We start from the raw sequence: 26,960 nt of genomic DNA, 5'->3' as shown, positions 1-26,960 counted from the left end.
AGGCTTTCATGTGTCTTGCCTTTCCTAATCAAGTCCAATCAGTATAATCAAACACAGCTGGACTCAAATGAAGGTGTAGAACCATCTCAAGGATGATCAGAAGAAATAGACAGCACCTGAGTTAAATATGAGTGTCACGGCAAAGGGTCTGAATACTTATGACCATGTGATATTTCAGTTTTTCTTTTTTAATAAATTTGCAAAAATTTCTACATTTCTGTTTTTTTCTGTCAAGATGGGGTGCTGAGTGTACATTACTGAGAAATAAAATGAACTTTTTTGATTTTTGGAAAATGGCTGCAATGAAACAAAGAGTGACAAATTTAAAGGGGTCTGAATACTTTCCGTACCCACTGTATGTGGTACAAAGTTTGACTCTATTTGTTGTTGCATTTGAATGCTAAATTCAAAATGTATCAGCATTGCAAAGCTAATAAATCCATCTAATGGCATTCCCATGAGACAGTAGTAATGATTTTGGCCTAAATTTACCTTTATTTATCCAAAAATTCAAAGGCATAAACCTCACCTGATAACGTTTCTTATCAGTTACACACATCAAATAACTTTTACAGTGAGGAAAAACAATTGGAAGAAAATGCAGACTTCCTTTCATTTTCAAGCACTCAGATTAGGTCCATAGTTGTGATATTACAAAGACAACACAAATGCATTTCTATGAACTTTGAATCTACCTTCTACCCTAATTTAAGACAAATTAAGTTTTTGCCAAAACACCCTCATGTCTCTTTGAACTAGACCTAGGCACCTTAAGTTATGACCCTGGTGAGTCACCTGTATGGATTTGAGAATGTAGTATCCATTTTCCACATTGAGTGTGACAGAGTCCTGGAGGAGTGTGGCAGTCTTACTGAAGTCCTGGATAGAGATGGAGACAGTGATGGGGTTGGATAGACCGTCTGCCTGTAGGTAGATGTTCTCCTGGCTGTCTGTCCTCAGCAGATCTGGAGCCAGAAGGGTGAACCTGCAGGAAAACACCACAACCTGAGGCATGAAGTACTACTACTACTTTCATTGTCGTTAGTACTACTTGACTAACTACTGATACATCGACTACGTCAATACTTCCCAATCACATTTATATTCCTGGAAATGTTGTGAAGGCTTTTAAATCAGCATTTAGATACATAACATTAATAGAAAATATATTGAAACAGTTAACTGAATTAATTCAATAGAAACATGGCCAAATGTTTCAGGTGAAGGAGGAACTTGGACTCATTATCTCTGACCCTGAATACTGCTGCTACTGTTAGGCCACAGCTGCTGCTGTGCAACTATTACCACTAAAAACAAACAATACTTAAATGTGTAACATTTTGTTTTGAAAGATAACAGGCACACTGCAAAGCTTGTGAAGGGCAAGCAAAGAGAAAGAATTGATGAGTGATAAGATGTCAGAAGGTTACAGAAGGTTACAACAGAGGTTAGGTTGGAGTAAAACTTAACCCAGTCCTCAGTTAGTAGTACTATTCTGTTTGACTGTTGTATTATTGACAACTGTACCTCGGTGCAGAACTAATTGAGACCACTGGGTCTGCAGCGCTGCAAAAAACAGGACAAGTATTAATTTCATCATGATAGATTCGTCATGACACAACCCTGCAAATTTAAGCAGAGCATTAAAAGTCAGGTGGTATTTAGTTTCAGTGGGCTATGGCGACATATGGAAATTACAACAAGAAGGGAAAAGGAAGTGACACTCTTGTACTAACTTAAAACAAAAGAAGCAGGAATTTGTCATTTTTAAACTGTTTGTGTCAAACACAGTGTATCCCATCATTCATTCTACAACATGATAAGAAAATAAATTTTTAAACTGTATTTATTTCTTTCATCCGTTAAGTCCAGCTTTGGTAACTTACCCGTGCATACAAAGAATGTTTCTGCTGAGACAAATCTGGGGAGCAGAATCAGAAATAACAACTTAAGCTGTCAAAGGTTGCAACCGCATACATGATCTCTATGCGTACACGCACACTCACACTCACACTCATACCTGTGTCGCCAGCGTAACCTGTAAATAACACAACTTCATTAGTAAACACAACTTCAAAGGTGTAAATTGTCCTAAGTAAGCAGTCAACAAAAACTTACCTTCTTTTACTTTCTGTATGTCCATCGCAGTTGCAGAGAAGCACGAAAAATACAATGCCCTGTAGCATCCACTGACTCATGTTTACTGAGTGGTAGCCTCAGTGGACTGTGGCCACAGGACGAGATGGTCAACTTCTATAGCAGACCCCAAGCCCCCCCTCCTACCACATCAGACACTGTACAGTCAACAGGAAGAAGAGGGGCCATGGTTTCAGATCAATAATAAGGCCCGGACTGAAAAAACAGACTCCAGGTTTGCTGGTCAGCAGGCTCTCACATGCAACCTGTTCCCAAACTATAAGGAATCAGCATTAAAATGGGAAAAAAATGTTATTTCAGATACACATATAAAAACTTCGAAAAGACTCCGAAAGGACAAATACACTTCCGAGTTTTCTTCATTTCATCTTTCATCCTCATCCCCAACAGTGCCCTCTAAAGAGCAATGCCACTGCTACATTAGCTGCCTGTGATTTAACTATTCTTTATCTTCCATACAACAGTGCCACTGCAGCAGGTTTACTAATTCCTGAGCGATTTGAGGTAAAGACCATTTCAAGTGTGCGTCCTGAAAGTTGTTAAAGCCCCTAAATACCCACATCACACACACTGTTCTGCATGATTAGAACTCCTCTCTGGACTGTGTGTGCGTGTTCCAACTGTGGTTTACTTGCATCTCTATCACTTCGCCGTTAGCGGTGTTCAACTTCTTACGGTGGGACAACTAATCATTCTTATTAGTACATAGAGTTTTGTGACATGTAATTCGAGCATTGCGCTTCTCAACTTCAACAGAGCAGAGGTCTAATCAGTAACAACAACTGAACCTGTGTGGGTAGGCATGACCTTTAACACAAAAAACACCCAGCTTAAAGCAGTGTCTGTAACATGCAGTGAAGTTTTCAGATCACTCACAAAAGAAAAATACTATGAACTGCACTGGACATTAAGGTTCTTGGTGAAAACTAGATTTACTTATTTTTGTAATCATTACTCAAAATGTTTTTAGGTGGCATTGTTTCTGCTTTACAGGAGATACTGTTAGTGGACAACATGTACTCTCTGCCGTCTCGTGTATGTTAAATGAAAGTAGGTTAGCAGCTTTGCTCTTTGATTCTTGACCAGAGTCAAAAACATGATGTTCACCACTGGTTGAGGGTGGGGTACAGCAAAAGGCTGCAACAGTTTACAATGTTCAGATAACAAACTCAACTCAAATAACAGTTTTAATGGTATTACACAGTATTTTGCATTTACTTTTACAAGGTGTCTGACAGTGTTGTCATCAGTCCACAGATATGTGGAAATCTAAAAAACTAATAACATTTTAAGCTGGGTTTTCAGCATTTGCACTTAGTCCTTATGAACAGACTGGATCATCATATGACACATTCATGACAATGATTTCCGCAGGCCGCCAAGCTTAAAACTAAAATCTTATTTCACACATTTTGTGTTAGAAAACAAAATATTTCCATTGTGACCAGATAGACGAGTTAACACCACTGTTTTCACAAGTGAACGGCAACACATGTTAAAGCAGATGTCTGCAGCTCTCACAAGCATTTTCAGTTTGTGTTTAACTCTTACAAAATGATTATCATTCAGCCGCATTGTCCAGGGTCTGAATCTGAGTCGCTGTAGTCTGCCACCAGAGATGTGACGGCTCCCAAACTTTTGTACTGTTCCTTCTCCTTCCCAAAGTCCTTCGTTAGTCCTTCATCTGCTTCCTCTGTGGTTTTGGCAAGCGCCTCCCTGAAGCCACTGTCATTTGTCTCTGTTACCTCCTGTCCCACTTTTGTAGTGGCTATACTTGGGGCTTCCTCTCTTTGTGCGACCTTTGAAATCTCTCCATCACATGTGTTGATTTCAGGGTATGACTTCCTGCGAGTGATGGTGGCGCAGGGTTCAGTTTTAATTCCCAGTCCTCCTGTGCGTTTGCGGATCAAGGGGCTGTGTGAGGAGCCCAGGGCTTTGGCCACTGCTGCTTCTTTCCCCTGCAGGCCAAGCTTATGGAGCAGACTGCCTGCTGCACTTCCTGGTGTGGCTGAGGTGGAGTTGAACCACGAACGAGAGGAGATCTCTTTCCGCTTGCTGTGCTGCTTGTCGTCATAGGCTGATTAGGGAGGGAAGCCGTGTTAATATTAGAATTCAAGCTCTGTTTACATACAAATAAAGTAAATATATTAAAAACATATTTAATCTGTTCTTAACATTTGCAAAAAGAGAATGTTTTTGGTGTCATTAGAATTTAAAAGTTTGGCCATGCGAAAAAGCAAAAGTAGTGAAGAGGATATAGGATTTGACAAGATAGGCTTTCTTAAAGAGGTCTAATGTGTCTGCCATTGGCTATTTAGCTCAGTTAGCTATTATGTTATTGGCTGAGTCAAGAATGGGCACCAGCACCTGGTCTGGAACCGTGCAGACCAGGGTCAAACACAGCCTATGAGACTGAGGGAGACCAGTTTGATGACAAGGCTCAGCTATATATTTTGGCCAAATCATACACTGTAGCTTTAACATGGGTATTTTTTTCAGTTATTTTCATTTTTCTCTTTACTGTTGCACCATAGTAAAAATTTGACAAATGTTTCCTATGATTTTCTATCACAATTATTTTATTTATTTTGATGCAGCAGCTTTTTTTTATTAATACAAGGCCCGTGTCCACCAAAGCATTTTTTACCAGCTGATAACGCCACCTGCTCTTCTGAAAACGCCTAGCTGGGAGCCCTAGGGTGCGTTTTGAAGGCACAGTGGGGGGGTTTTTCGAGACACTGTGGTTGTGGTCCGTACGTGGATTTTATGAGATTTTGCGGGCGAGGAAACACCTCCGCGAGTAGCACATCGTTTCGTTCAAGATCGGATGTGCTCGGTGCGGTGTGTGTCCCGCCCCTTCTGCACTGTAATTGGACCGCTGGGTAAAAAGTGACAAGTGACGAGCAGCGTTTTTCCCCAAAGTTGAACATTTTTCAACTCTCGCCGACCGGAAAAAAAACACTCAGCGCCTCATCACGCTGCTGGCGTTTTTACCAGCTTGGAAAAACGCGGCGCTCCCATTGGAATGAATTGAAAATAGACGCTGGCGTCAGAAAAAAACACTTTGGTGGTCCTAATACATTCTTTTGCCAGTTTATTATGTACAACTAAATACAAGCAAAAAACAATGAAGTGCCCTGAAAAATGTTCTGTTTCTAGAAAACGTGTTGATTGAACTTGACGTTCATTTTGGAAGCTGTAGTCTGGTGTTGCGGTAAGATGTACTGCATTTTTACTGAGGGGCGTTTTACATCTCCATTACATCAATGCAAGTGAAGTAATTATTATATTATATATATAATTATATAGACTGAAATTAAAAAAAAGAAATAAAAAATTGTGCAGACTTTGTGCATGTGTGCTGTCTGGATGGGGTTCAGATGGGTTTGTAAATGTGAAGTTTCTCAAAAATATGATGTGTTTCCAGGTCCAGATAACACACTACATCTACATTTTGTTCTAAAAGGGTCTTCCGAATATGCATTTTTATAAAATCCTTCCAGTTAGAAAAACTTGCAGCATGTAACCTGACATGTACAAGAATAAGCTGGTCTGCCCCATTTGAAGAATTCAATTTAAAGAGCTGCTTATGTCAGCCATCATATTTCTCTTAAAGACGGTGATGGTGCATAGATGTTCGCACATGTATTTGAACAGTGTGTTTGTGAGTTTAGACCCTGTATCTGTTACGTACAGTCAGGTGCCTGGTAGGTGAGCAGTGCTGCCAGTTTCTTGTCCTCCTCCTTCTCTGGCAGCAATGGTATGGACAGGTTGGTCCTCATCCTGACTGTGTTGTCCTTCTCCTCTTGATCAGCCAGAACTTTCTTCTCCGTCTGCCCCGCAAATTAAATCAGCGCTGTCAGTTTAGTGTGCAATACAATCTCAAATAACGTCAAGAAATCTGAACCTGGAATTACTGCTTCATGTGCTGCTTGAAGTCATTTTCTGGTGATTATTTTGTCATCTTTAAAATTGTAGTTTTTGCATAAACCTACTTACTCCCATGTACATAGGATGATGTGTGAGAACGACAGGCATGCAATAATTGTAGTGGATTTTATAGAACAATACACATTAGGAAAAAATACTGTGGTACTGCAGGTTAACACAACTTTAATTAGCCAATTTATCAATGCAAAGGCACATTTCAGAGAAAGATAGTGAAAACAACTGATGATGAATGTAATGATAATAAAACAGTTACCAACACAACAGGGCACTATCCTACCCTGAACTTCCTGCGGAGGGTACTGTTGAGCTGAAAGTCGTCCTTCCAGCTGGACTGGTAGTCTTGAATCTCTGACAAAGAAGGCAGAGCCTTCTTAAACTTCTCCTTGTCTTTCCCACCATGGTCCAGTTTAAACATGGCATCTGTCTCCAGTTTCTCCTTCTCCGTCCGCTCTGTACAGATTGAATTGATTAGAAACAGAAAACATACAGACAAAAGAAAAATCAATTATCTCCACCTTTATAAAAAAAAAGATCTGGAAGACTCTTTATAACCTCATAGCTGTGAGACCATAAAGACAAATTTTCAGTTTGTGATGGGCTGTGCACTTTACACTGCATGTTCAAAAAGGAAAACCTACGTTTAATGGTCACAGGGCTGATTTCCAGCCTAAATTACACCATCAAGAAACAAAGCAAACATGTATCCTTTACCTGTGGTGAGTATCTGTTCATTTTCAGCCATGTCCCAGCGTTCCTCCTTCCTGTTTGCCCCAGATACTATTACATAATCGCAGGTCGCTGGATCTGTCTGCATCTCGATGTAGTTGACACACAGATGGCACTTCATCCTAAACCTGGTTGAGTAGACAAAAACTTTTAGAGGTCAGAGATCCATGATGATTTTCTGTTGTTTAAGGAGATATCATAAACTGCACCACAAGCTTAGAATGTAAAGTTCACATTAACAGTCAACCCAGTCCATCTGTGTTTACCTGTAGATTGGCGTGGTGTAGTAGTTCCCCACTTTCTTCTTCTCAGCATTGTAGCGGACCCCTGCACATGCAGAACATTTGTGTCATGGATATGAAAAGACATTGTATCAGACTGTGAGACCGATCCTACTTAAAAGTTGTTCTTCAAACTTACCCATGCCAATGTGATTTTTGCAGCCATCACACCAGATGTTGTAGGGCATCTCAAACCTTAATGAACAAACAGTCAGTTAAAACACTTGTTTGTTGAAAACAATGAAAAACACCAATTCAGGGATTAAAAGTTCCATTACTTCCCATCTCTTTCTTTTTAAGATCTTCTTTACAGATGTACTGTAGCATTTCTGCCTGTCATTTGTTTGTATAAATATTAGGGGTGAAACAACTAATCGACGTAGTCGACAAAAATCGATTATTAAATTTGTCGCCAACAAATTTAATAATTGATTTGTCCATGACGTCATCGGGCCGTAGCGATACCATCAGCTTAACGGGGTGAAGTGATAGTATTAACACCTAAAATCACAGAGTTTTGTGAGTTGTTGAGTTTGGGGAAACTATATACTTTGTGAAACACTGTCTACTACAAAATCATTATTATTGGTCCCCTTTTGTAAATTTGGCAAATGTAATACATTAAGTTATTCCTTTCTTATATATACACACATATATATATATACACACACACACACACACACACACACACACATAGCGTCATTGTGTTCAGTACCAAGTTCCATTACTTCCCATCTCTGTCTTTCTAAGGTCTACTTTTCGATTATTCGTTTCAATAATCGAGAGATTAATCGTTTATCAAAATAGTCGTTAGTTGCATCCCTCTAATAAATATGATAATAAATATGTTGAAATAAATGTACCTGTTCGATAACATGTCAGTACCTGTATTGCAAATGATAATCATTAATTATTTCTGTGTACTAACCTGATAATGAGAATGCCCTGGGACAGTTTCCTGGCCCTCTCCCGCAGAGCGTGGGTGTTATGATAGCCATTGAGGGATCCATGCTAAAGATAAAGAATGACAGCAGTGTAAGTCAGTATATTCACACACAAAAGCTGAACTAAAAACAGTGACACATACTGGTCTGCGGGATCATACACACCTTGGCCGGATCAAAATCTGGAGGGTAGTACTTGTTTGTTCCTTTTCTTTCACCCTGTCACGTAAACAGTACAGGGGTCTTTGTTAGTAAAGAGTACAACATATGTTATTATCTGTATCTTGACAGACCGATTATATACATCACTGCTTACCATAGTGACACCTGGATCTCCACACCAGTAATGGATTCACCCTTTTTTCACCTGAACAAAAAAAAAGTAATGTCACTGACATCATACTGTAAAGCTCTTTGGTTACATGTAAAAACAAAGTTATATACACTTAGTTGCCAGTTTAAGTCCAGCCAGCTAAAACTAAGGTTAAGGTTAGGGTGTTGTAGGTGTTTCTATTTTATCTGCTCTTTCACATTCACCTTGGTTAACGATACGTTGGCTGATTTCCCTTAACTTTGTTGTCTTAAGTACCTTGTTTAATTTGCTAACAGAACACAAGAGAAACATAACTTTATCTTCTTAGAAACTTAAAAACGCAATCCTTCAACAAATTTACTTAGTTAGTTAACGTTAAAAACGTGTAAACAACGTACGTTAGTTATAACGTTAAGTTATACACAACGCCGTGGAAACAGTTAAGTTAGCAACAACAACTTTGTTTGGCTAAATACTGGGACCTTCTTTCGCTTCTTTTCTGATAGGTTAGTGAGGTGTGTGTGTGTGGACCGTAAACCCTTACGTTGTTTTATAAGATATATGAAATTATTAAACTGCCATATTTTGCATAGAGTTTGGTGTGACAACGCATCGGAGCTAATAGCAAGCTAACATTAGCATTAGCTATGTAACGTCAGCGACCTCTTCGTGTTAATATGGCAAACATGTAGCTAAATGACAACTGCAAACAAACTCATTTTAAACGCGCTGCTGTCATGTTTACTCTTCAGCACAAACATAAAAGATACTTACAAATGCTCTTGTAGCTGCACAAGCAACCATCAGCTAAACACCAGAGCATAACGTTCAGGTTTCGGAAGTTGCGTCACGTTGCAGAGGATTGTGGGTAATACCGGTGTGAAGACGGAAAACGTGCTCGGAGCAGCAGACTCCAGGGGAAAATATTTTCAACGTGTGTTCGCTGTCGTATGTTAACACCGCAGATATGAAAACTAAAACGGAACCGCAGAAACGTTACATCTGCTCGTTTCCCGACTGTCCGGCGGCTTATAACAAACAGTGGAAACTGGACGTTCACTTGTGTAAACACACGGGGATCAAGCCGTACTCGTGTGAGCACGATGGCTGCGGCAAGTCCTTCTGTAGCCCTTATCACCTGTCGCGACATGAGCTCACTCACAGCGGTGTGAAGCCTTTTCACTGCACCGAGGATGGCTGTACGGAGGCCTTCACCACCAACGCAAACCGGAACAGACACATCAGCCGTGTTCACACCCAAGACCAAAAGAAGTATGTTTGCAAGTTTGAAGGCTGCACGCTCGAGTTCAAGAAGAACAAGCAGCTAAAGTCCCACATGTGTGAGCAGCACACCCAGCTGCCCCCTTACCCGTGCACTTATGAAGGCTGCCAGATGCGATTCACCTTCCCCAGCAAGCTGAAACGACACGAGAAGGTGCATAAAGGGTACCCCTGTGCAGAGGACGGCTGCAGCTTCATAGGAAAGACCTGGACGGACTACCTGAAGCACAGGAAGGAGCAGCACAGGCTCATTGTGAAATGTGACCAGTGTAACAAGGTATTTAGGGACTCCTGGTTCCTGCAGCAGCATCAGCAGGTCCACTCTGAGATGCGGGTGGTCCTCAGGTGCCCCCGGGAGGGCTGTGACAGATCATTTACCACAACCTTCAACCTGGAGAGCCACATCAGCTCCTTCCACGAGGAGCTGCGGCCCTTTGCCTGTACCCACGCAGGCTGCAGGAAGACCTTTGCCATGAGGCAGAGCCTCCAGCGCCACAGCATTGTCCATGACCCTGACAGAAAGAAGCTAAAGAAGCCTGGACCCAAAAGATCTCTTGCTTCCAGGTTAAGTGGTTACAGCGAAACAAAGAGAGTGGTCAGGAAAAAGCGCAGGGAACCTGAATCCATTAGAGAGTCTGCTCAAAAGACTGATCCACCTGGTCCGGTTGAGTTGGTGTCCCTCCTGCAGGACACGTCCTTGCTGTGCAGCCCTGGTGTGGACACACATGGACTTACTAATGCCCTAACTACACCTCTGACCATGAAGGCTTAAATAAAGGAATTCATATGAACATTTTGAAGACAGCCGGCACTAGAAAAGAGCATTTATGATGTATTATCTTTTCTACCTCGGTAGTTGGAGTTCTTTATGTTGTGTAAATTTAGTCCACCACTTTCTTGGAATCAAATCTTGTTGGCATCATTTTCAGTTATACTCTCTACTTAAACTATTTCTGGTGGACTTTTGTTGATTTTCTGGAGCCAATAAATCCAGTATATTTGTGCCATTATAAATTTAAGAAAATAAACCGTCTATGTTGTAAATGTTTTTTTTGTAAAATGTAATGTAAAATAAAACATTGCAGTAAGACATTGTTGTGTCTAAATTAAACCTGTGGATGCCTTGATGAATGTATTTTGTGTCTGGATATTCTGTTCTAGTCCATTAGGCCTAATGTGGGTAAAAAAACATGTTTTGATATGATGCATTTTATCAGTTTAAATCCATAAAATGATAAAAATTTGGCCATTTTACATTTACAAAATGTCTGGCAGGATCTTTTACTAATGTGTATTATTATTATAGAGAGAGAGAGAGAGAAAACCTGCAGATTCTTGTGCCTTTATGACACATGGTGGAGTGTCTCAGCTCTGACCATCAGATTTACAGCATTAACAGGAGCAGCTCCATACAAGTTTGAGATTCCAAGGTTAAATCCTCTCTGAATATTTCCCGTTACTAGAAGCCTGCTCCCTACATTCCTGCCCTGCTCTGTTCAGACGAGCCCTATATGGACTGACTGTCTGACCAGCTCACCCAGGAATGCACAGCAGACCTCATCCAATGAGTATTTGTACAGTTTGAGTGTAACGTAATCATTTCCTCTTCTTACATGGCTTTTTAAGTCATAAAACCTGAATTCAGCATGTGGAACAAATGCTCAGATTTGCCTTGATTAGACTGCTGCAGCGACACTGACCGCTCTTTGTAACACTGCAGTGTAATCGCTGTGTCGTCTCATGAGTCAACATTTGTTTCTACAAACTACACATTTTCAGCTTTCTTTTGTAAACTTTAACTGGTGTCCTTTGTTTGGCCATCTTATTTTTAACCTTTACATCTCAGATTTTCCATACTTTTAGCAGCTCATGTATAAATAGATATTGTTCCTGTTCTATTTTTATCACTTCATATCAGTTTTGGCATGAACTCAGGCTACATTTAGCCAAGTCTGGATTCATGCCGGAGCATCAGCTGTCTGGCTGCCTGTGAACAGATTAGGTAAAAAATGGTTACAGGCTACATAAAATGTTTTTTTAAACATTAGATAAGGTACAGCAGGTTTAAGTATGATATATATATATATATATATATATATATATATGGTTTTTTTTTAAAAATGAAGTCTGGAATGAAGAATTTGTCTGGATTAAAAAGGAAGTAAGTAATTTCTGGTGGTTAAAATTCCATCTGGATTAAGAAATATATTCTTTGTATAAGCTAACACCTATAGAGGAGCATGGATGTAATTACTGTTTGATTTTAATTGGCAAGATCAAGTTATTAGATGTTCTATAAATCCTCCAAAGTAGAGGATTTATTTTCATTTTTCATAGAAGAGAAAGACACACAGGAAGCGGTATATTCTAAAAAAAAAAATAAAAGTCTGCTTCATGAGAACAAAATAAACGTTCTGAACGTGCAGGAATGCACCAGAGGAGAGAGTGCTGGAGGGAGCGATTTTCCCCTAAAAGATCTATGATGCCTTGAAAAAGATTGAAAAGTAGGGAGCAGAAAGCAGCCCAGAGGTTAGACAAGCTGCGAGGTTCCTACTGAGAAAGCTGGGCCATTGGGGATAAAGGGACGACCTGCCCTGCAATAACTGTAACTGCAGGTGTTTCCTTGGAAAAATGATGAAATCTGCAGCTGCTCCTCTAGAGTTGCTGTGGCCACCAGTAGAGGATGTTTATCAATGTGAAAATCTGTTGTACGTAAGATATATGTATATAAACAATTTAAGAAAAGTATTGCTGACAAAGCTAACATCATGATATTTAGGAGGTGAAAAGTTTAACTGTGCTAAATTTGCTAATTAGCATTCATCACAAAGTACAGCTGAGGCTGATGGAGTTAGTGTTGCAGGTATTTGGTCATAAAACACGGTACTGGACACATTTCTGGTGCCAGAGTAAAAGTCAGGGAATCACCAAAGTAATCAAAATCATCCTGTGGAGGACGATCCATCCAATAGTTATTGACACATTTCACTCAAAACCATGAATGTCAACCTCATGGTGATAATGGGGAAAAGCCTGGGGATCACCAAATCCTACCACCAAAAATCCTCACATAATGAATCCCATGGGTAAACATATTATGTTGTTATCTAAGAGCTTATTGTGTGATTTCAATCCAAACAGGCTGTCCTTTGTTTTAAATTTGTGATTATCAATTTTGGCTTAAAGAATAGGTGACACATTTAAAATGATTGGTATATAGCACCAGTAAGGTTTTGAGATCTGGCCAGGTTTACCACTGTATAAAAATCATTGTGTCTTTTATCCCTTATTTCTTATCTTTTTTCTTTTTTCTTTTTTTTACAGAAATTGATGCCACGTTCTTTCCATTCTTTTCTCATGACAACCCTGAATTCCAGACTGGTTCTTTAGGCCGTAATCCAAAGGGATTTCTCTATCTCCACTGTATTTCTCCCACCACCTCCTCTGCTGTCCTTCTGTCTTTTCATCTCTTGCTTGGCCTTTGTCCTGCTGTCTATTTGAGAGGTGGAAGGAATGTGTCAGGCCCTTTGCCCTGTTGTGTTCTTTGTTTTCTGTACAAATTACCAGGAAATAGAAACTGTCCGTGTGAATGATTTTGCTTGCTTGTGGACAGCTGAGTTAAGCAGAGCTCTTATTGTTTTCAACTTGTGCAGGTTGACAAAGGTCTTTATTTACTGTATCTGCAGAAACGTGGAGGGTTAGATTCCCAGTATAATTACAGTCTGAACAAGGCCATGGAGAAGATCCAGACTGGGTCAAGACTGGGTGCAGTTTTGTGTCTTGCTCAATGGCGCTTCACCGTCACTATATTTACCCCAGGCTAGGAGACTAGGACTAGGAGAGGTCCAGTGATCCAGTTTTGAGTGCTAAAACTCACATTCATTAGCCTGTTAAAGCCATTAAGCCTTTTATATTTAACTCTATAAGATAAAACAAATCTATTAACATCACATTTGTGACTCTTGAAAATAAAGTTGTCTCAATTAGTGTTTATATGAAGGTTAAGAGGATGGTGATGTGAAGAGGATGTTGATTTTTTCTTATTTTCATCCTTGTGTGTGCATGGGTTTTCTCCCACAGTCCAAAGATATGAAGGGCAAGTGAATTGGGATGTCTTAATTGCTACAGGCATGTACGTGTTTGGCTGTTTTCGTATATATGATCCATCCTAAAACATTCAGTTTAAAACTGTAAAATGAAACCATCCCTTAAAACTATTGGTGAATATTTAACAGGTAGTCCAGAATGCATGAAAATAGGTAGGATACTGAAATAAAGCATGAAGAAACATAGGTATTTGGGGGAAAATGTGCTCAAGTCAGATGTATTGAGTTTCCTAGGCTATAACTGAGGAGGAGCTCACTACAAAAACACTGTAATTTTTCAATTTAATGTCTAATTTACTGCAGTCTCTAAAACCTTATCCTTGAAAGAATTATAGAAATTCCTGGCAGTAAATTTCCTGGGCCATTATTAGTTCAAGATTTAGGGATGATTCCTTTGTAATTCCTATCAACAGAGCTATAATACATGAAAAATGGGGTTGTTTAAATATAATAAATAATCTTGTCTCATTGGACACACTCCTCATGTCTAAATATAACTAAGTGAAGCCAGGAGTCAGGCATTAACAAAATGCAGTAGAAATAATGTAATAGTTATGATAACTGCATTAATTGCCTGCATTGTAGTGTATATTTCACAATATACATATTGCTTGAGTTGCTCTTTTTCACAAACATTTTCTCACAATTCTTTAGCTTTTATCTTTAGTTTCACACTTTCATGATGCACCTGCCCGTCTTATTTTGATTGTTAATTCTGTCATTGTTATTATTTTAATGACGTATCCAACATATGTTTGAGAAAAGTAGCTACTTGGCTAACAGTTATGTTAATCATATATTTAAATATCATCAAAGTATCAAGATTAGTTAGTTTTTGAGTAACTAGTAATGCACCATTCCTGTTTGTCTAAGCCACATGGAGCGTTTGAAATACAACTTACAAATGGACCGCATGGGGAAGCATTAGGGAGTCAAAGAATGTCTCTCTATGATAGTCAAATGACACAACCATATTGGCTTGAGTGAGTAAATCTCTTACCCAATATGAAACCAGTAAAATCATTCACTTACTAACTAATAATTTCCATTTGGCACACTCAAGCTGTTGTTATAGCTAAAATGTTTTGAAAATAATCAGCTAATTTCCTATGCACTTGTGTATCAATCATCATCAACACCAATCATGTCAGATGTAGATTAGTGTAGGAAAGACAGATAGAGAATACGTTTAGCAACTCACAAATTGATATGGGTTCAGTTCACAATTTCGGTTACATCAGTTGCTAAATGAGGGTTGCACTTTCTTGTAAACTCCAAATTCCATTCACTGCCTTTTTGGGCCCTATAACCGTTACATAATGCATATTCTACTTATTCTACATGTCAGGCACACATTGCTGACGAGATCCCTCAATTTATGGACCAGCTCAAGACGAGTCACCCGTTGTGGAATGTCTGCTGAAACAGGCCCTGTTGCGTTCTAATTATAACCCGACTTCCCTTACTTCTTTGGAGGTTAACCTTTTAAAGTTTTTTTTGCTTTCCTGTATTGATCCTCAGATGTAACATTTAAAATAAGATCAGTGACAAAAGCCGAATACAACAGGGGACTATTATAAGACATTTCACAATGTATTTTCTGCCTCCTTCCTTTACATTTCCTACATGGATAATTTTTGTGTTTATGTATTGATAAAGTTCTGTCTATGAATTTATAACTCGGCTGCTTGCCTGCCTTTCCACTTCCGTGTCTGTCTAGCTACCTATCTACTGATTCATTTATCACACATTCTTCTCAGCATCATCAATGTGACATCATTGTCCACTCCTTAGCAGCTTTTAAGAGCCCCAAACCTCTGGGAATCCATATTGCCAGGGGCCAACATCCTCTGGAAGAAACATCTGGGGGAAAACTTAACAATAAGCTAGTGATTTACACCAATTAGATAATCCCAACAGGACAAATTCTGGGTCAAGCTCCCGCCTGCCCTCCTACGCTCCCTGTCAGGCACAGGTGAGTGGGATAGTCTGTTGGCAAGTAACGGGTTAGTCTGTCTCCCCCCTACACCTCCTCACCTCATCCCTTCACCCCCCTTCATCTCCGAGGGCTATATATTGGAGGTTGTGACTCGTCTTCATCTTAAGCATCACTTGCACCCGCAGACATACAAACACACAAGTGTCTGGTTCATTTTGAGCGACGGCTCAGACGAAGAGCAGACTCTAGCGATGAGGTCCCTGTTGAAACTGGTTGTGATTCTGTTTTGCGTCCAGAGGGGAGAGAGCCGCTGGCTGACATCATTGATTGGTAAGTGCCGGTCGAAGGGACGGCCGTGACCTATGACCTTTTGGCTAAAATCTAATTTTTGATTGCTTTGAGAGCAACGTGTTAACTATTGTGTCTAGACTTAAATATGTTTCACTTTAAACTTTAATTTTCTGCCTTTTAGAAGTTACTCATTCTTAGTTAACAGTGTAAATAACTGGTTGAGTGTTTTATACATTACATCTATCAGAATTTTGTACATCAGATGTATATATATATATATATATAAAACTCTTTTTGCCTTTTCCAGATCAGAATCAAAAAACAGCATCTACACACACGTCACCAAATGATGACAAGAGAAACGGAGATCCAGCTGCGGAAGATGGCCAAACAGAAGCTTCTGGAGTCGTGCCATCACCCGATCCCTTCGTCCTGATCCCAGTCCGGTCACGTCGCTCTACTCTGGACTCCCAGTGTGGCCTGCGCTCCATCCTGTTGCAGGTTCGAGACCTCGGGCTGGGATACGACTCAGACGAGACCGTCCTCTTCAAGTACTGCAGTGGGACGTGTCCTCACGTTCGCTCCAACCATGACCTCACCCTTTCCAGCCTGCTGTTGAGTGGGGTGCTCCCTCAGCCAGCACCTGGGGAGCTGTGGCACAACGCGCCCTGCTGCAGGCCCACCCACCACGAGGACATGGCCTTCCTCGATAACTCGCACCGCTGGCACAAGGTGGAGAAGCTGTCAGCCGCTGGCTGCAGTTGTGTGGGTTAGACAGCTGAGCGTAGACGGTTGAATGGGGGAATGTGAAGGGGTTGGGGTGTATGATGGTTTGTGAGGACACATTTGCTGGCAGGTTTTCTTGTAATGTCTGTTAATGATTTCATTCGAAAATGTCTTACCATTGAGGAAGCTGAAACCTATTCTTACAAAGGTTATTTATGTCAACGTCAATGAGCACTTTTGGGTGAACACCTCATGAATCCGGTGACGATAATTTAAATGTTTTGACTTCAACTGGTGCTCTCATGGGCCTCAGTTGATTAGATTTGTATTACTGTTGGCATTTGCCAACTTAAAAAAACTATAGTGATGGCAGTCAAGGAAAAACTGCTCAACTGATCCCTCCCTATTCTAAATCTGACAAAGCAGTGCAAAATGGTAAAAACTGAGCGGAGACACATTTCTACTACAAACTACTTGACTATTTTTGTAAATAAGCTGACATGTATTTATTTAAAATCTTCAGTGCAATTAATAATACGATGGATCATACATACGAAGCTGCGCAGATCCACCTTGTGGTTTGACAACGCAGCTGAGTGAAGTTCTTCACAATTCAGACTTATTCATCAACAGTCCAGCTACAGTTTTTAAAAAATGTATTTATGTAAGATAAGTTATTTATTTATTTGCTGCCATTCTTTTGTCATGCTGATTAACTTATTTTGTAATGCGCCTATCTATATGTTCATTGTGCGTAAAGTTCCTAATAAACGTGTACAGAACTCAACAGTGTGGTGGGGGGATCATTAATTTCAAGAGAAAAATGGCATGTGGTGTATACAAGAATATGTTTATTCAAGGTTTTGTACAAAAATATATGTTTTGCACACATACAAAAACCCAAGTCCTAGATCATTTAACTAGAATTAGATTCACATCCAGATCATGTGCGCTGTACATCTGTGAACCAGAGTTCAACATCATTTTCTGTTTTTGTGTCAGATGACATGTCTAGAGAACTAAATCTTTGTAAAGCTAACAGTCATAAAGACAGACTGATGAGCTGGCTAAGATGTTAGCTGTACCTGAATGGCTGCTGTGTGTCTATGTAGCTCACTTCTGGCTAAAATAAAACATTTCCCCCTTTGGCTACCACCATGAGCCTTTGAAAATGTGATTCACTTTCATGTATTGACTATTCCCTTTTTGACTGACCCAACAAAAGGCAAAGAAATAACGATTCCCTTAGGAATCTGTGTGATTTTCCTGGTGCCTCTCAAAAAGGTCTGATTGCTCAGGTATGTGTACTTTTCACTGTCCCTACCCTGTATCACATTTGACAAGTATGCCAGGGTACAAGTTCTGCTAGAAATGCTCACACTGTTAATAAAAAAAACTACCTTCAATGGTCCTGTGTTTAGAGTCAAAAACGAAATGTGAGAGTAAGTTATTTTTAATTAATCAATTAATTAGTTTTCAAGCATAAAGTTTATCAGGTTTTAAAGTTACAATGTTCACAGACTGTATGATGTTGAAATAACAGAAAAATAAATCAATCCTCTTAGCATGTAAATGTGGCTTTTGAGTATTTTCACCAATTATGTGGCCATTGCATCCTCCTCTGTCTCCTCTGGCTCTGCGCCCCACACCTGAACACGCCCCTCCATGGCTGTAATGAGGCAGGTCTCTGTGGGATGGAAGGACAATGACTGGACAACCGCTTTCCCCACTGGCAGTTTCAAGGACAAAGATCCCTGGTGGTGAGAAAAACAACAACAAAAAACACATTATACAGAATTTGTATGCTTTCAGTACACTTTCTATATCTGTTTCTAACATAAGGTTAGATCATATTTGAAAGTTTCTGCAGCATTCATGTGCTGGTGAGATGCAACCCAAAGGTTACAGGCTGCTCTTCTGCATGATACAAAGCAGTTTAGTATTGGTGGAGTGCCAACTAGCTCCATATTTTCCCTGTTTTTCTGTGCACTTTCTAAAATGCCTATGTTGAATTCATTGTGTTTAATGCATTATGAACATAAATGTAACCACACACTTACTTCCACCAGGTCCCAGCAGTAGACATGACCGTCCTCTGAGCAGCTAAGGACGTGAGTATCTTTACTGGACAGGCAGCAGTCCAGCTTATAGCCCTTCATCTTGTGTCCTGTATACCTGAGTGACACAAAGAAACAAACAGAAACATCATAATAATCTAACCTTATGTTAGAAACAGATATAGAAATTTATTATTATTATTACATTACATTTATTTATCTCAACTGTATGTTTATCTACGTGTAGCACCTTATCACCAAAGCAAATCCCTCGTACGTGTAAAATACTACTTGGCAATGAAGCTCTTTCTGATTCTGATTTGAGTCTGAATTAATATGCATAAATTACATACATACCAACATTACAGGGGGTGGACAATACAACAGATACACCTTTACAATAAATTGTACCTTTTAGAATTTTGTGATGTTCACTTGTTGTTTGTTGGGCTGAGCTGGTTTAGATAGGTACAGTAAATATGGGCCGAACTGCTACTTTTTGCATTTATATGTTCAATATGCTGAAATTGTTAGTTAAGCCTCATTGCGTTTGGTTTTATGCAGATTTTTACCCAATAATACTGATTTTTAGAACGAGCAGATTGGTTTAAAAGGATTGACACCCACATTTCTATGTCAGTGTGCGTTTAAAATATGTTATGTTTCCTGCTGCAAGAAGACACTCTTCATGAGTGTCACTGAGTCATGTCCTGTTGGGGTTCAAACATTCTTTCACGGATATAAAGTGAAGTGAAATACAGAATGAAATCGCAACTTTACTCAAATTTCCACTTGGATTTCTGCCTTAGCTATTTTTATACCCCACTTTTCAGATGCTTTATAATATGAAAACAAAAAGATTACTTGCTAAAAAAAAAAGCTGATAAATGAGGAGGCCCAGTAATAATGTGTGCAGTGGAGAAAAACTGCTGTCTAGATTAGTTGACTAGCAAGTGAAGCCATGATGGGGACACACCACACTGAAAATGAGACTGAACAGCACTCACTCTCCCAGCATTTCCCCAGTGCTCTTGTCCAGTAGTCTGACTGTTGAATCTAGACTGGAGCTCAGAGTGCACTGACCGTCCTGACTGAAACACACACATGTGATGGGACCTGGAACACACACAAGTTACAGGTTCTGTAGTTTCATGGACATAGGTTTCCAAAAGTCATTATTTTCATTCACTACTATTACTACAACAATTGTACTTCTGCTAATTCTACTATTGCTCCTAATACTAACAACAGTAGGATTCATTGTTTACTATTGATGAATGCTGAAAAGATAGAATGAAAAGATTACTAACTGCTGATGAAGTCAACATGCAGCTGTCCCATTCTCAGATCGTAGCGTCTCACTCTCCCATCCACAGACCTAATTACCAGATAATAGTTTTTAAATAGTGCCACAGTGAAATCTCCAAATTAAATCTCTGTCTAACTGGTGGGAATGTAAAAGGGGGAATACATTTTCCCTTTATTTGCTTCCAGTTCAATGCTGCAGTCTGGACAAGAAGATATAAGTGGTGTATATATTTGTGATAAATACAATCTTAAGTCTTCTGTGCTGACCCGGTGAGCAGCTCGTGTTGTGCCACCTTCAGGCTGCTGATACCATCCTGAGCCTCATCTAGAACCTGGATGGGCTCAAATCTTCTGGACCTGGTGTCCCAGCACCGAACTGTCCCATCTATGGACCCTGGATGAAGAGAAAACAAGCCCAGACCACAAATAAATTGATATACATGTTTACTGGAATTAACACTAAAACGCAATTAGAATCAGTAAATGGTAAGTATTAGTGTTAATGAGTTGGTTACAATTTAACATAAATACAGACCAAGAAACTCAATGTTCAAGTGGCAAGATATTTCACATAACAATGCACTATCCAAGAAAATACACAATGTATACTGGATAATGTATTGTGCACTGTAGACATTTTACATGAGTGAAGACATACCAGACAAAATGACAGTCGCCTCCTCGTTGAACTGGACACAGTTGACTTTCTGTAAGCAGGAAATTTGAGTGTTTTAATATTCTTTAATTTGTTTTTTTGTGAGTGTCTTTGTGCCTGGGTTTGAAGGTTTGTTGTTGGGACTGTGTTGTTTTCCAGCGTCTTCTGTCTGTTGTTTGTGTTATTTTATTTAATCCCAGTACCCATTCCCTATTGGAGGCCTTTGTCTCCTGCCAGGTCGTTATTGTAAAAAAGAATCTTTCTTAATTAACATGCCTGGTAAAATAAAGGTGCAAAAAAATTAAACTAAACTTTATAAATGACAAAATAACAATTGGGTTACAAAGAGTTATAAACAGCAGAACTGACCCCGGCATGACCTCTGAGTTTACGTGTGACCTGGCCCGTGGCGACATCCCACAGGATCACTGTTTTATCCGAGCTGCAGGAGCAAATCTGGCTGTTGTCGAAGGAACTGTTGAAACAGCCAATGAGAAACAAACACTGTAACGTCTTGCGGGGTTCAAATATAGCTTCAGCATTTGTTCTTTCATACACACACACACACACACTCATTTATCATGCATTTTAATGCTATATTGGTGGGTTGACCTTCCCAACGCACTGTGGAGGAGGCTGTGACAATTCCCTCACCCATCAGCATCCAGAACCTCATATCCGTGGCCACTGTAGGTCTTCAGCTGGGTCCCTCGGCTCACACTCCACAGCTTTAGAGATTTGTCACTGCCACAAGACAGCAGGTAGTTCCCATCAGCTGACCAAGCACGGACACATCAGACAGAGGCAGGTATAAATAAAAAAGGTATAAATACATTTCATGGATGACCCACATCTCTCATTAAAAAGCAAGCTACTTATGCCGATATCTCAACATTAGGATGATAAATATGTTGTCTCTTTCGCACCGTTGAAGCGAACAGCTCTCACAGCTCCTTGCGCACAGTCTATGGTCCTGAGCAGATGTTGAGGGAGTTGAGGAGCCTGAGGTCTGGGCTGAGGAAACGCCATGACATAACCTGTGTGGAGAAACACAACACAAACATGTGAGCCACACTAATAACTCCCCTTTCAAGACAGTTAAGTGTGCTGTGGTTTAACAAAGGTTTAAATACTGCAACACTAACTATAAAGTAGGTTTGTGTTATTTCTTGCCACATGAAAATGACAGCACTTCGTTAGCTTTCTCAAAGGACACTAATAGAAGTTACAATGGAAACCTATGGAGCTATATGGAAGTTTATGGGATAAATTTTTGTGTAGTTACTAGTTTGAACAGTGGATTATTAATACATTAAGCGTGTTTTACTTACTGAACATCAGACAGCTTAAACGCATCAGTTCCTACTTACAGCAGTTTTTCAGTGCTACTGAGTTAACTTACTTGAATCGTTTAACCAGAGTTCAATTTCAAAGGAGTGGCATGTTGACGTTCCTGGTGCAATTACTAAAAAAAATAGGTTTATCCCCTTGTTTGTAACAATCAACAGCTTCTTCCATTCATTTTTCTCATCATGTTTGCTAGTACGCGCAATGCACACTGGGATCCCATTCTCTTGTCAAAATAAAAGTTCCACACCACCCCCCCCCACCTGTTTCACCTTGTGGCTGCGGATCGCTTTACAGTATTATTTTGAAATCCACCGGATATACCTAGCCCTTCTAACTCGATTCATGACGAGGCTGGTCAGCTGTCTGTCGGTAACCGGAGTGTATACATTTCTTAATAATAAGTCTCAACAGGAGCGCATTATTGTAACACATTATGTCTACCAACAATATGGCAGACCCGAGGAGACAAAATAAGATTTTAAGGTGAGCATTTCATGCAGAAAAACGAAGTTTTTTGTTGATGGACTTAGCTAACCATATTAGCTTGGTTAACGGTAGCTAACTGCCAACTAGCTAACCTTTAACACAAGTCATGAGCACAGCTTAAAAGGGATTTGATTGAGCTGTGGGATTTACACTCCCCAGAACACCCAATAAATAAAGATAACTGCTTAATATGTAGTCGATTGTCAGTGACTAAATAATGAATCACTAAACATATCGTGTTTTAGCAAATGGGTTGTTTTGTGTCTTATTGCGATTTGCCCTTGTCTCAATTGTGACCACCAATCTTGTTAGTTAACGTTAGTTGTTAGTTGATTTCTTCAGGCTGTGTGTGAGACCACAGGGGCACGGTAATGAACGACGACTGTAATCAATTTGGTCCCACTAAGACATCACTGTACCCCTTCCACATATTTTAGTGTAGCTTTGTTCTGGACCTCACATATTAGCCTCTATACTATAACGTTACCACTGAAGGGAAACTTTGTGACAATATTTTGTCGAAGGTCCTGTTTCATAGATGACAAAGCTAGGTCCATAATGAAATGGTGTTCCCAGTTTTGTATTGAGGAAATTGACTGGCCTGCACAGAGCCCTGACCTCAACCCCATCCAACACCTCTGGCCAGGCCTAATCACCCAACATCAGTATTGGACCTCACTGATTCTCTTTCGGCTGAATGGGAGTAAATCCCTGCAGCCAGGTTAAAAAATCTGGTTGACTACCCGGAAAAGTTGGAGGCTGCCATGTGAGTAATAACCATGGTTTTGGAATGTAATGTCGTTCAGCAATCGCATATGGGCGTAATCATGTGATACTGTAATTGTAACAGAAGACAAGTGGTTTAACAGTGAATCTAACATAAAAAATTGTTGCATCGTGTTTCTGGTTAATAAAAGTTGGTGGTGTCGCAGGTACAAGCCGCCCAGCACAGAGGCCAATCCCACACTGGAGGACCCCACACCTGACTACATGAACCTGCTCGGCATGATCTTCAGCATGTGCGGACTGATGCTCAAGGTGACCTCCACACACACACACACACACACACACACACACAGTAGAACCACTGTGACTCCCATCTCTCTTTTGTCCTCTGCCTCTGTGTTTACGTGTGTGTTGTGTGAAAGGGCTTTTGCCCCTGAATGGTAGACCTTGGTCCAGCTCAATTGTTCCATTTAGAAGATTAAAGGTAAACTCACCTTTTTAGATGAAAGGATGAAGGGCAGCTTTTGACTTTCAGCACTGAGGACAAAGTAAATTAAACAAAGACGGGAAAGCAGTAAGCTCATGTATCCTCTCAGTCCAATAGTAGAGTTATTTGTTTAATTGATTGTCTTTCCATCAACAAACAACTATGTTTACTTGTCATTGTTTTTTCCCCCCCAAAACAAATAGCCTAAATTGTTTTAAGAATGTATCAGGCAAAGACTGCCTGATTGTGGGTTTTCTGTAAGTATCATATTAAAAATGCAATTAAAGATCTTGACGCAGCTGCTAATACTGTATGAATATCGGGCACATATGAAGGACTACCAGGGCAACCCATTCCCTTCAGAACAGGTTTTTCCCCCAGGGTGCTGTTATGCTGTTTGGAAATTGAATGTATGTATCAGTTATCAGTCACTTTTTACTCCCCTCCAGCTCTCTCTGTAGCTCAGACAATCCTTGCTACCTGCATGTGCTGATCCATTTTTTCACCCATATTTTTTGTCTTAATAATTGCTATCTTTATAATAACAAACAGCAGCTCATGTGTAGGTTCGTGTTTTACATTTCACGTGTGTTTTCTTGACAAAATGTGGTTTGGAGACCAGCGTCGGGTGACAGTTGTTGTCAGCTCACAATGTGAGTGTTGTCACCGATCAGTTACATAGTGTGAACGCCACAACGACTTCAAGACTCCCGTCACAAGATGGCAAGTTGTGTAGTCTGCACGAGGGATAAGTGTTACTCTAGTTCCATAGTAAACTTCAACAGCTGAGCCTTTTTCATCTGATGTCCCATTATATACATTTTTATTTTTCTATTATTCCACATGCGTGTACAGCTAACCTTTTGTAACATGTGTGTTTCAGCTGAAGTGGTGTGCCTGGATCGCAGTCTACTGCTCTTTCATCAGCTTTGCAAACTCCAGAAGCTCAGAGGACACCAAACAGATGATGAGCAGCTTCATGTGAGTATACAGCACCATGTGTTTATGCAAACAGGATATACTGTATGTGTGTCCTTCTTGTGCACCATTTTACACAAATATATGCTGAACTTCTTGTAACATCACTACACATCACAGCATGCTGCAATTTACCAGAAATGTCGTTTTGAGAGGGCTGAACCAAAGGGATCAGATGAAAACATCTAAAATGAGTTAGTTAGTTAATTAGAGTCCAGCTTTCTGGATAAAGTGCTCGCTGTCTGCTGTTGAGGAGACTGCTTGAATTTCTATCTTAGTTTTGTCTAAAATAAAGTAAGGAGATAGTTGGATATTATAGTTGACTTAAAGTGGACTCTATCTTGAAGAAACGTACAGAATTAGTTAATAAGGTTTTACATTATTTGATGTCTTTATATCAAATACATAATGGTGGGATACAGTTATTCCCATTAATTGATAAGTTTTATTGTTTTACATAAACTTGATATATTGCTATAAATGTTTATGGTAGAGTGTGTGCTCACTCGAAAACAAACTCATTTGGTTTAATTAGGTAAATGGCCCACTTCTCTGTTGAAAGTCTTGGGTTTGAAAATGGCTAATAAAGGTACTATGTGTTTACATTGAAGTTTTGAATTATGCAGCTTTTAACTGTAGGTTAGACTGACTTCTGTCTGCCACTGGGGCCTGAGATGAGCCAGCTCTAATGTCCAAAACCTTTTAACTGTCTGACCTCCCGGGGACGATACATTTCCATCTGCATAGAAAAGAGTACTACAGTAGGGCACCTGTCCAGGCCTCACAGACAGATTTGCAAGGAGGAAAAAAAAAACAACCCCTTCTGGTCTATAGTCAAGATGAGGTTGAATTAAAGACAAGCTTGATGCACTCTTAGTCTAGTATTGCAAAATGTTTGGCTCAGCAAATAATGTCAGACGATGGACTTAATACATCAGCCTCATGTGCATAGAAGCTGGTTCAAGGCCAATTTTAGGACATTTGTTAACAGCCAAGATATGATGTCAGTATCCATCTGTTATTAAACAAAGGTGAGTGCCTATACAAGATGAAAGAGCTGTGGAGGGCAGGTGTGTCATAGAGGTTATCAGGAGAACCTGCCTTCACACATGTTTAGACCAATTAACCACAGAGGCTCCAGCGGCTCAGGGATAAAATCTTCACGCTTGCATTATTACTAATCGGACCTGTGCTCGCCTGCATCGTTTCAGGATATGCCAAACTTGTCAGCAAAATATCTTGCTGAATAAGTAAAAGACAACTGGAGTGTGTTTTGCTTTGTAGGCAATAAGTAAAAAGTAATTTTAAAAAGTCACATAAACAAAGCTACTCAAGGACCGCAGCAAATGCAAACAAAGAAAATTCCATGGCGGGGAAACTGTTAATCTACACCTCGATAAAGAATAATCTGTATTTCATATATTCTTTACTCTTTCAAGTAATATTTTAACTTCCAGAAGTGCAGGTAAATGATTCACTTCCTGTAGCACTCTTAAAATTATGTTTATTCTTGTTCTCTGTGCTGTCGGCAGGCTGTCCATCTCCGCAGTTGTGATGTCCTACCTCCAGAACCCACAGCCGATGTCGCCGCCATGGTAGCTGAGAGCCAACCACAGAAGAACATGGAAGTAAATTGTGGATGCTGGACTGATTGGCCCCCCTGGCCATCATGGAGGAAAAACAGAGACAGAAAGGAAGATAAAATAATAGAAAGAGAAGAGGTGAGGGAAAACAGATGACCAGGAAGGGGGGGACAGTAAGGTGGACACTACGTCAAGATGGAGAGATCAAATGGTCTTCGGCTGTGTTCTCATCTTTTTCTCTTTTTAACCTTTTCTAAGTTTGTTTGACAATGAAATTTTACTGTTGGGCCGATCTGTCGCAGGATTTCGTAAATAAAGTTGTACGATTTAAAAGGAACTGCTTCCTTTTTTATTTTTACCTTATTTACTATTCTATAACTTATAAATACTATGTTTATGTCCACATCCTCGTGGTCATTTTAACAGGGAAGCTCAAATCTGACTTTGTGCTTAACAGGAAGTGTTATAAAAGCAAACTGAGGCCTCTCCAAGTAAATACAACCATTTATTGCACACTTTGGTTTTTACGCAGTTTTCTTTTAAACCTACACAATCAACCCAGCTTATAATACACTTTGACAAATGTTCAACTTCATGTAGCATTTTAAACCGGAC

General features: G+C 39.9%; 6 protein-coding genes across 8 annotated transcripts; 3 read left to right on the top strand and 3 right to left on the bottom strand.

The window, feature by feature from the left end:
* Positions 1-469: 469 nt before the first annotated feature.
* Positions 470-2,273, bottom strand: LOC119898599 (A.superbus venom factor 1-like). 2 transcript variants are annotated; one of them, XR_005443605.1, is made up of 5 exons: positions 2,119-2,273; positions 2,021-2,038; positions 1,887-1,921; positions 1,528-1,566; positions 470-985 (listed from the first exon to the last, which is right to left on the bottom strand). XR_005443605.1 is itself a non-coding variant. In XM_038712746.1 (4 exons), the coding sequence occupies exons 2-4, from the start codon at positions 1,892-1,894 to the stop codon at positions 709-711; spliced, it is 324 nt and encodes a 107-aa protein (XP_038568674.1). In that variant the 5' UTR covers positions 1,895-2,038; positions 2,119-2,261; the 3' UTR covers positions 470-708. The 2 variants fall into 2 exon arrangements, 1 of the variants encoding a protein (XP_038568674.1); XM_038712746.1 differs by having other exon boundaries at positions 1,887-2,038; positions 2,119-2,261.
* A 1,053-nt stretch (positions 2,274-3,326) lies between these two features.
* LOC119898596 (coiled-coil domain-containing protein 130 homolog) lies at positions 3,327-9,235 on the bottom strand. The gene is made up of 10 exons (XM_038712744.1): positions 9,147-9,235; positions 8,376-8,426; positions 8,225-8,278; positions 8,044-8,126; positions 7,255-7,310; positions 7,101-7,161; positions 6,820-6,962; positions 6,386-6,558; positions 5,852-5,990; positions 3,327-4,234 (listed from the first exon to the last, which is right to left on the bottom strand). The coding sequence occupies exons 2-10, from the start codon at positions 8,376-8,378 to the stop codon at positions 3,723-3,725; spliced, it is 1,224 nt and encodes a 407-aa protein (XP_038568672.1). The 5' UTR covers positions 8,379-8,426; positions 9,147-9,235; the 3' UTR covers positions 3,327-3,722.
* On the top strand, positions 9,222-10,788 carry LOC119898597 (transcription factor IIIA-like). The gene has a single exon (XM_038712745.1). The coding sequence runs from the start codon at positions 9,340-9,342 to the stop codon at positions 10,423-10,425; it is 1,086 nt and encodes a 361-aa protein (XP_038568673.1). The 5' UTR covers positions 9,222-9,339; the 3' UTR covers positions 10,426-10,788.
* Positions 10,789-15,949: 5,161 nt separating this feature from the next.
* Positions 15,950-17,280, top strand: LOC119898759 (persephin-like). The gene is made up of 2 exons (XM_038712971.1): positions 15,950-16,028; positions 16,297-17,280. Exons 1-2 carry the CDS (start codon positions 15,950-15,952, stop codon positions 16,761-16,763), a joined length of 546 nt encoding a protein of 181 aa, XP_038568899.1. The 3' UTR covers positions 16,764-17,280.
* A 264-nt stretch (positions 17,281-17,544) lies between these two features.
* Positions 17,545-22,289, bottom strand: LOC119898595 (WD repeat domain-containing protein 83). The gene is made up of 10 exons (XM_038712743.1): positions 22,138-22,289; positions 21,662-21,772; positions 21,390-21,510; positions 21,105-21,210; positions 20,739-20,787; positions 20,348-20,474; positions 20,083-20,150; positions 19,780-19,888; positions 18,776-18,890; positions 17,545-18,469 (listed from the first exon to the last, which is right to left on the bottom strand). The coding sequence occupies exons 2-10, from the start codon at positions 21,762-21,764 to the stop codon at positions 18,314-18,316; spliced, it is 954 nt and encodes a 317-aa protein (XP_038568671.1). The 5' UTR covers positions 21,765-21,772; positions 22,138-22,289; the 3' UTR covers positions 17,545-18,313.
* Positions 22,290-22,407: 118 nt separating this feature from the next.
* On the top strand, positions 22,408-26,682 carry wdr83os (WD repeat domain 83 opposite strand). Of its 2 annotated transcripts, XM_038712742.1 has the most exons (5): positions 22,425-22,568; positions 23,148-23,337; positions 23,504-23,609; positions 24,668-24,765; positions 26,295-26,682. In XM_038712742.1, coding segments are annotated over exons 2-5 (273 nt in total). In that variant the 5' UTR covers positions 22,425-22,568; positions 23,148-23,335; the 3' UTR covers positions 26,362-26,682. The 2 variants fall into 2 exon arrangements, with proteins under 2 accessions (XP_038568669.1, XP_038568670.1); XM_038712741.1 differs by lacking the exon at positions 23,148-23,337 and having other exon boundaries at positions 22,408-22,568.
* The last annotated feature ends 278 nt before the right edge of the window (positions 26,683-26,960 follow it).

The sequence above is a fragment of the Micropterus salmoides genome, unplaced genomic scaffold, assembly GCF_014851395.1.
Source record: "Micropterus salmoides isolate LMB-PRFRI ecotype aquatic unplaced genomic scaffold, ASM1485139v1 Ms_hic_scaffold_12, whole genome shotgun sequence".
Classification (NCBI taxonomy): domain Eukaryota; kingdom Metazoa; phylum Chordata; class Actinopteri; order Centrarchiformes; family Centrarchidae; genus Micropterus; species Micropterus salmoides.
Note: the sequence above shows the minus strand (reverse complement) of the source record. Positions and strands in the feature narration are given on the sequence as shown.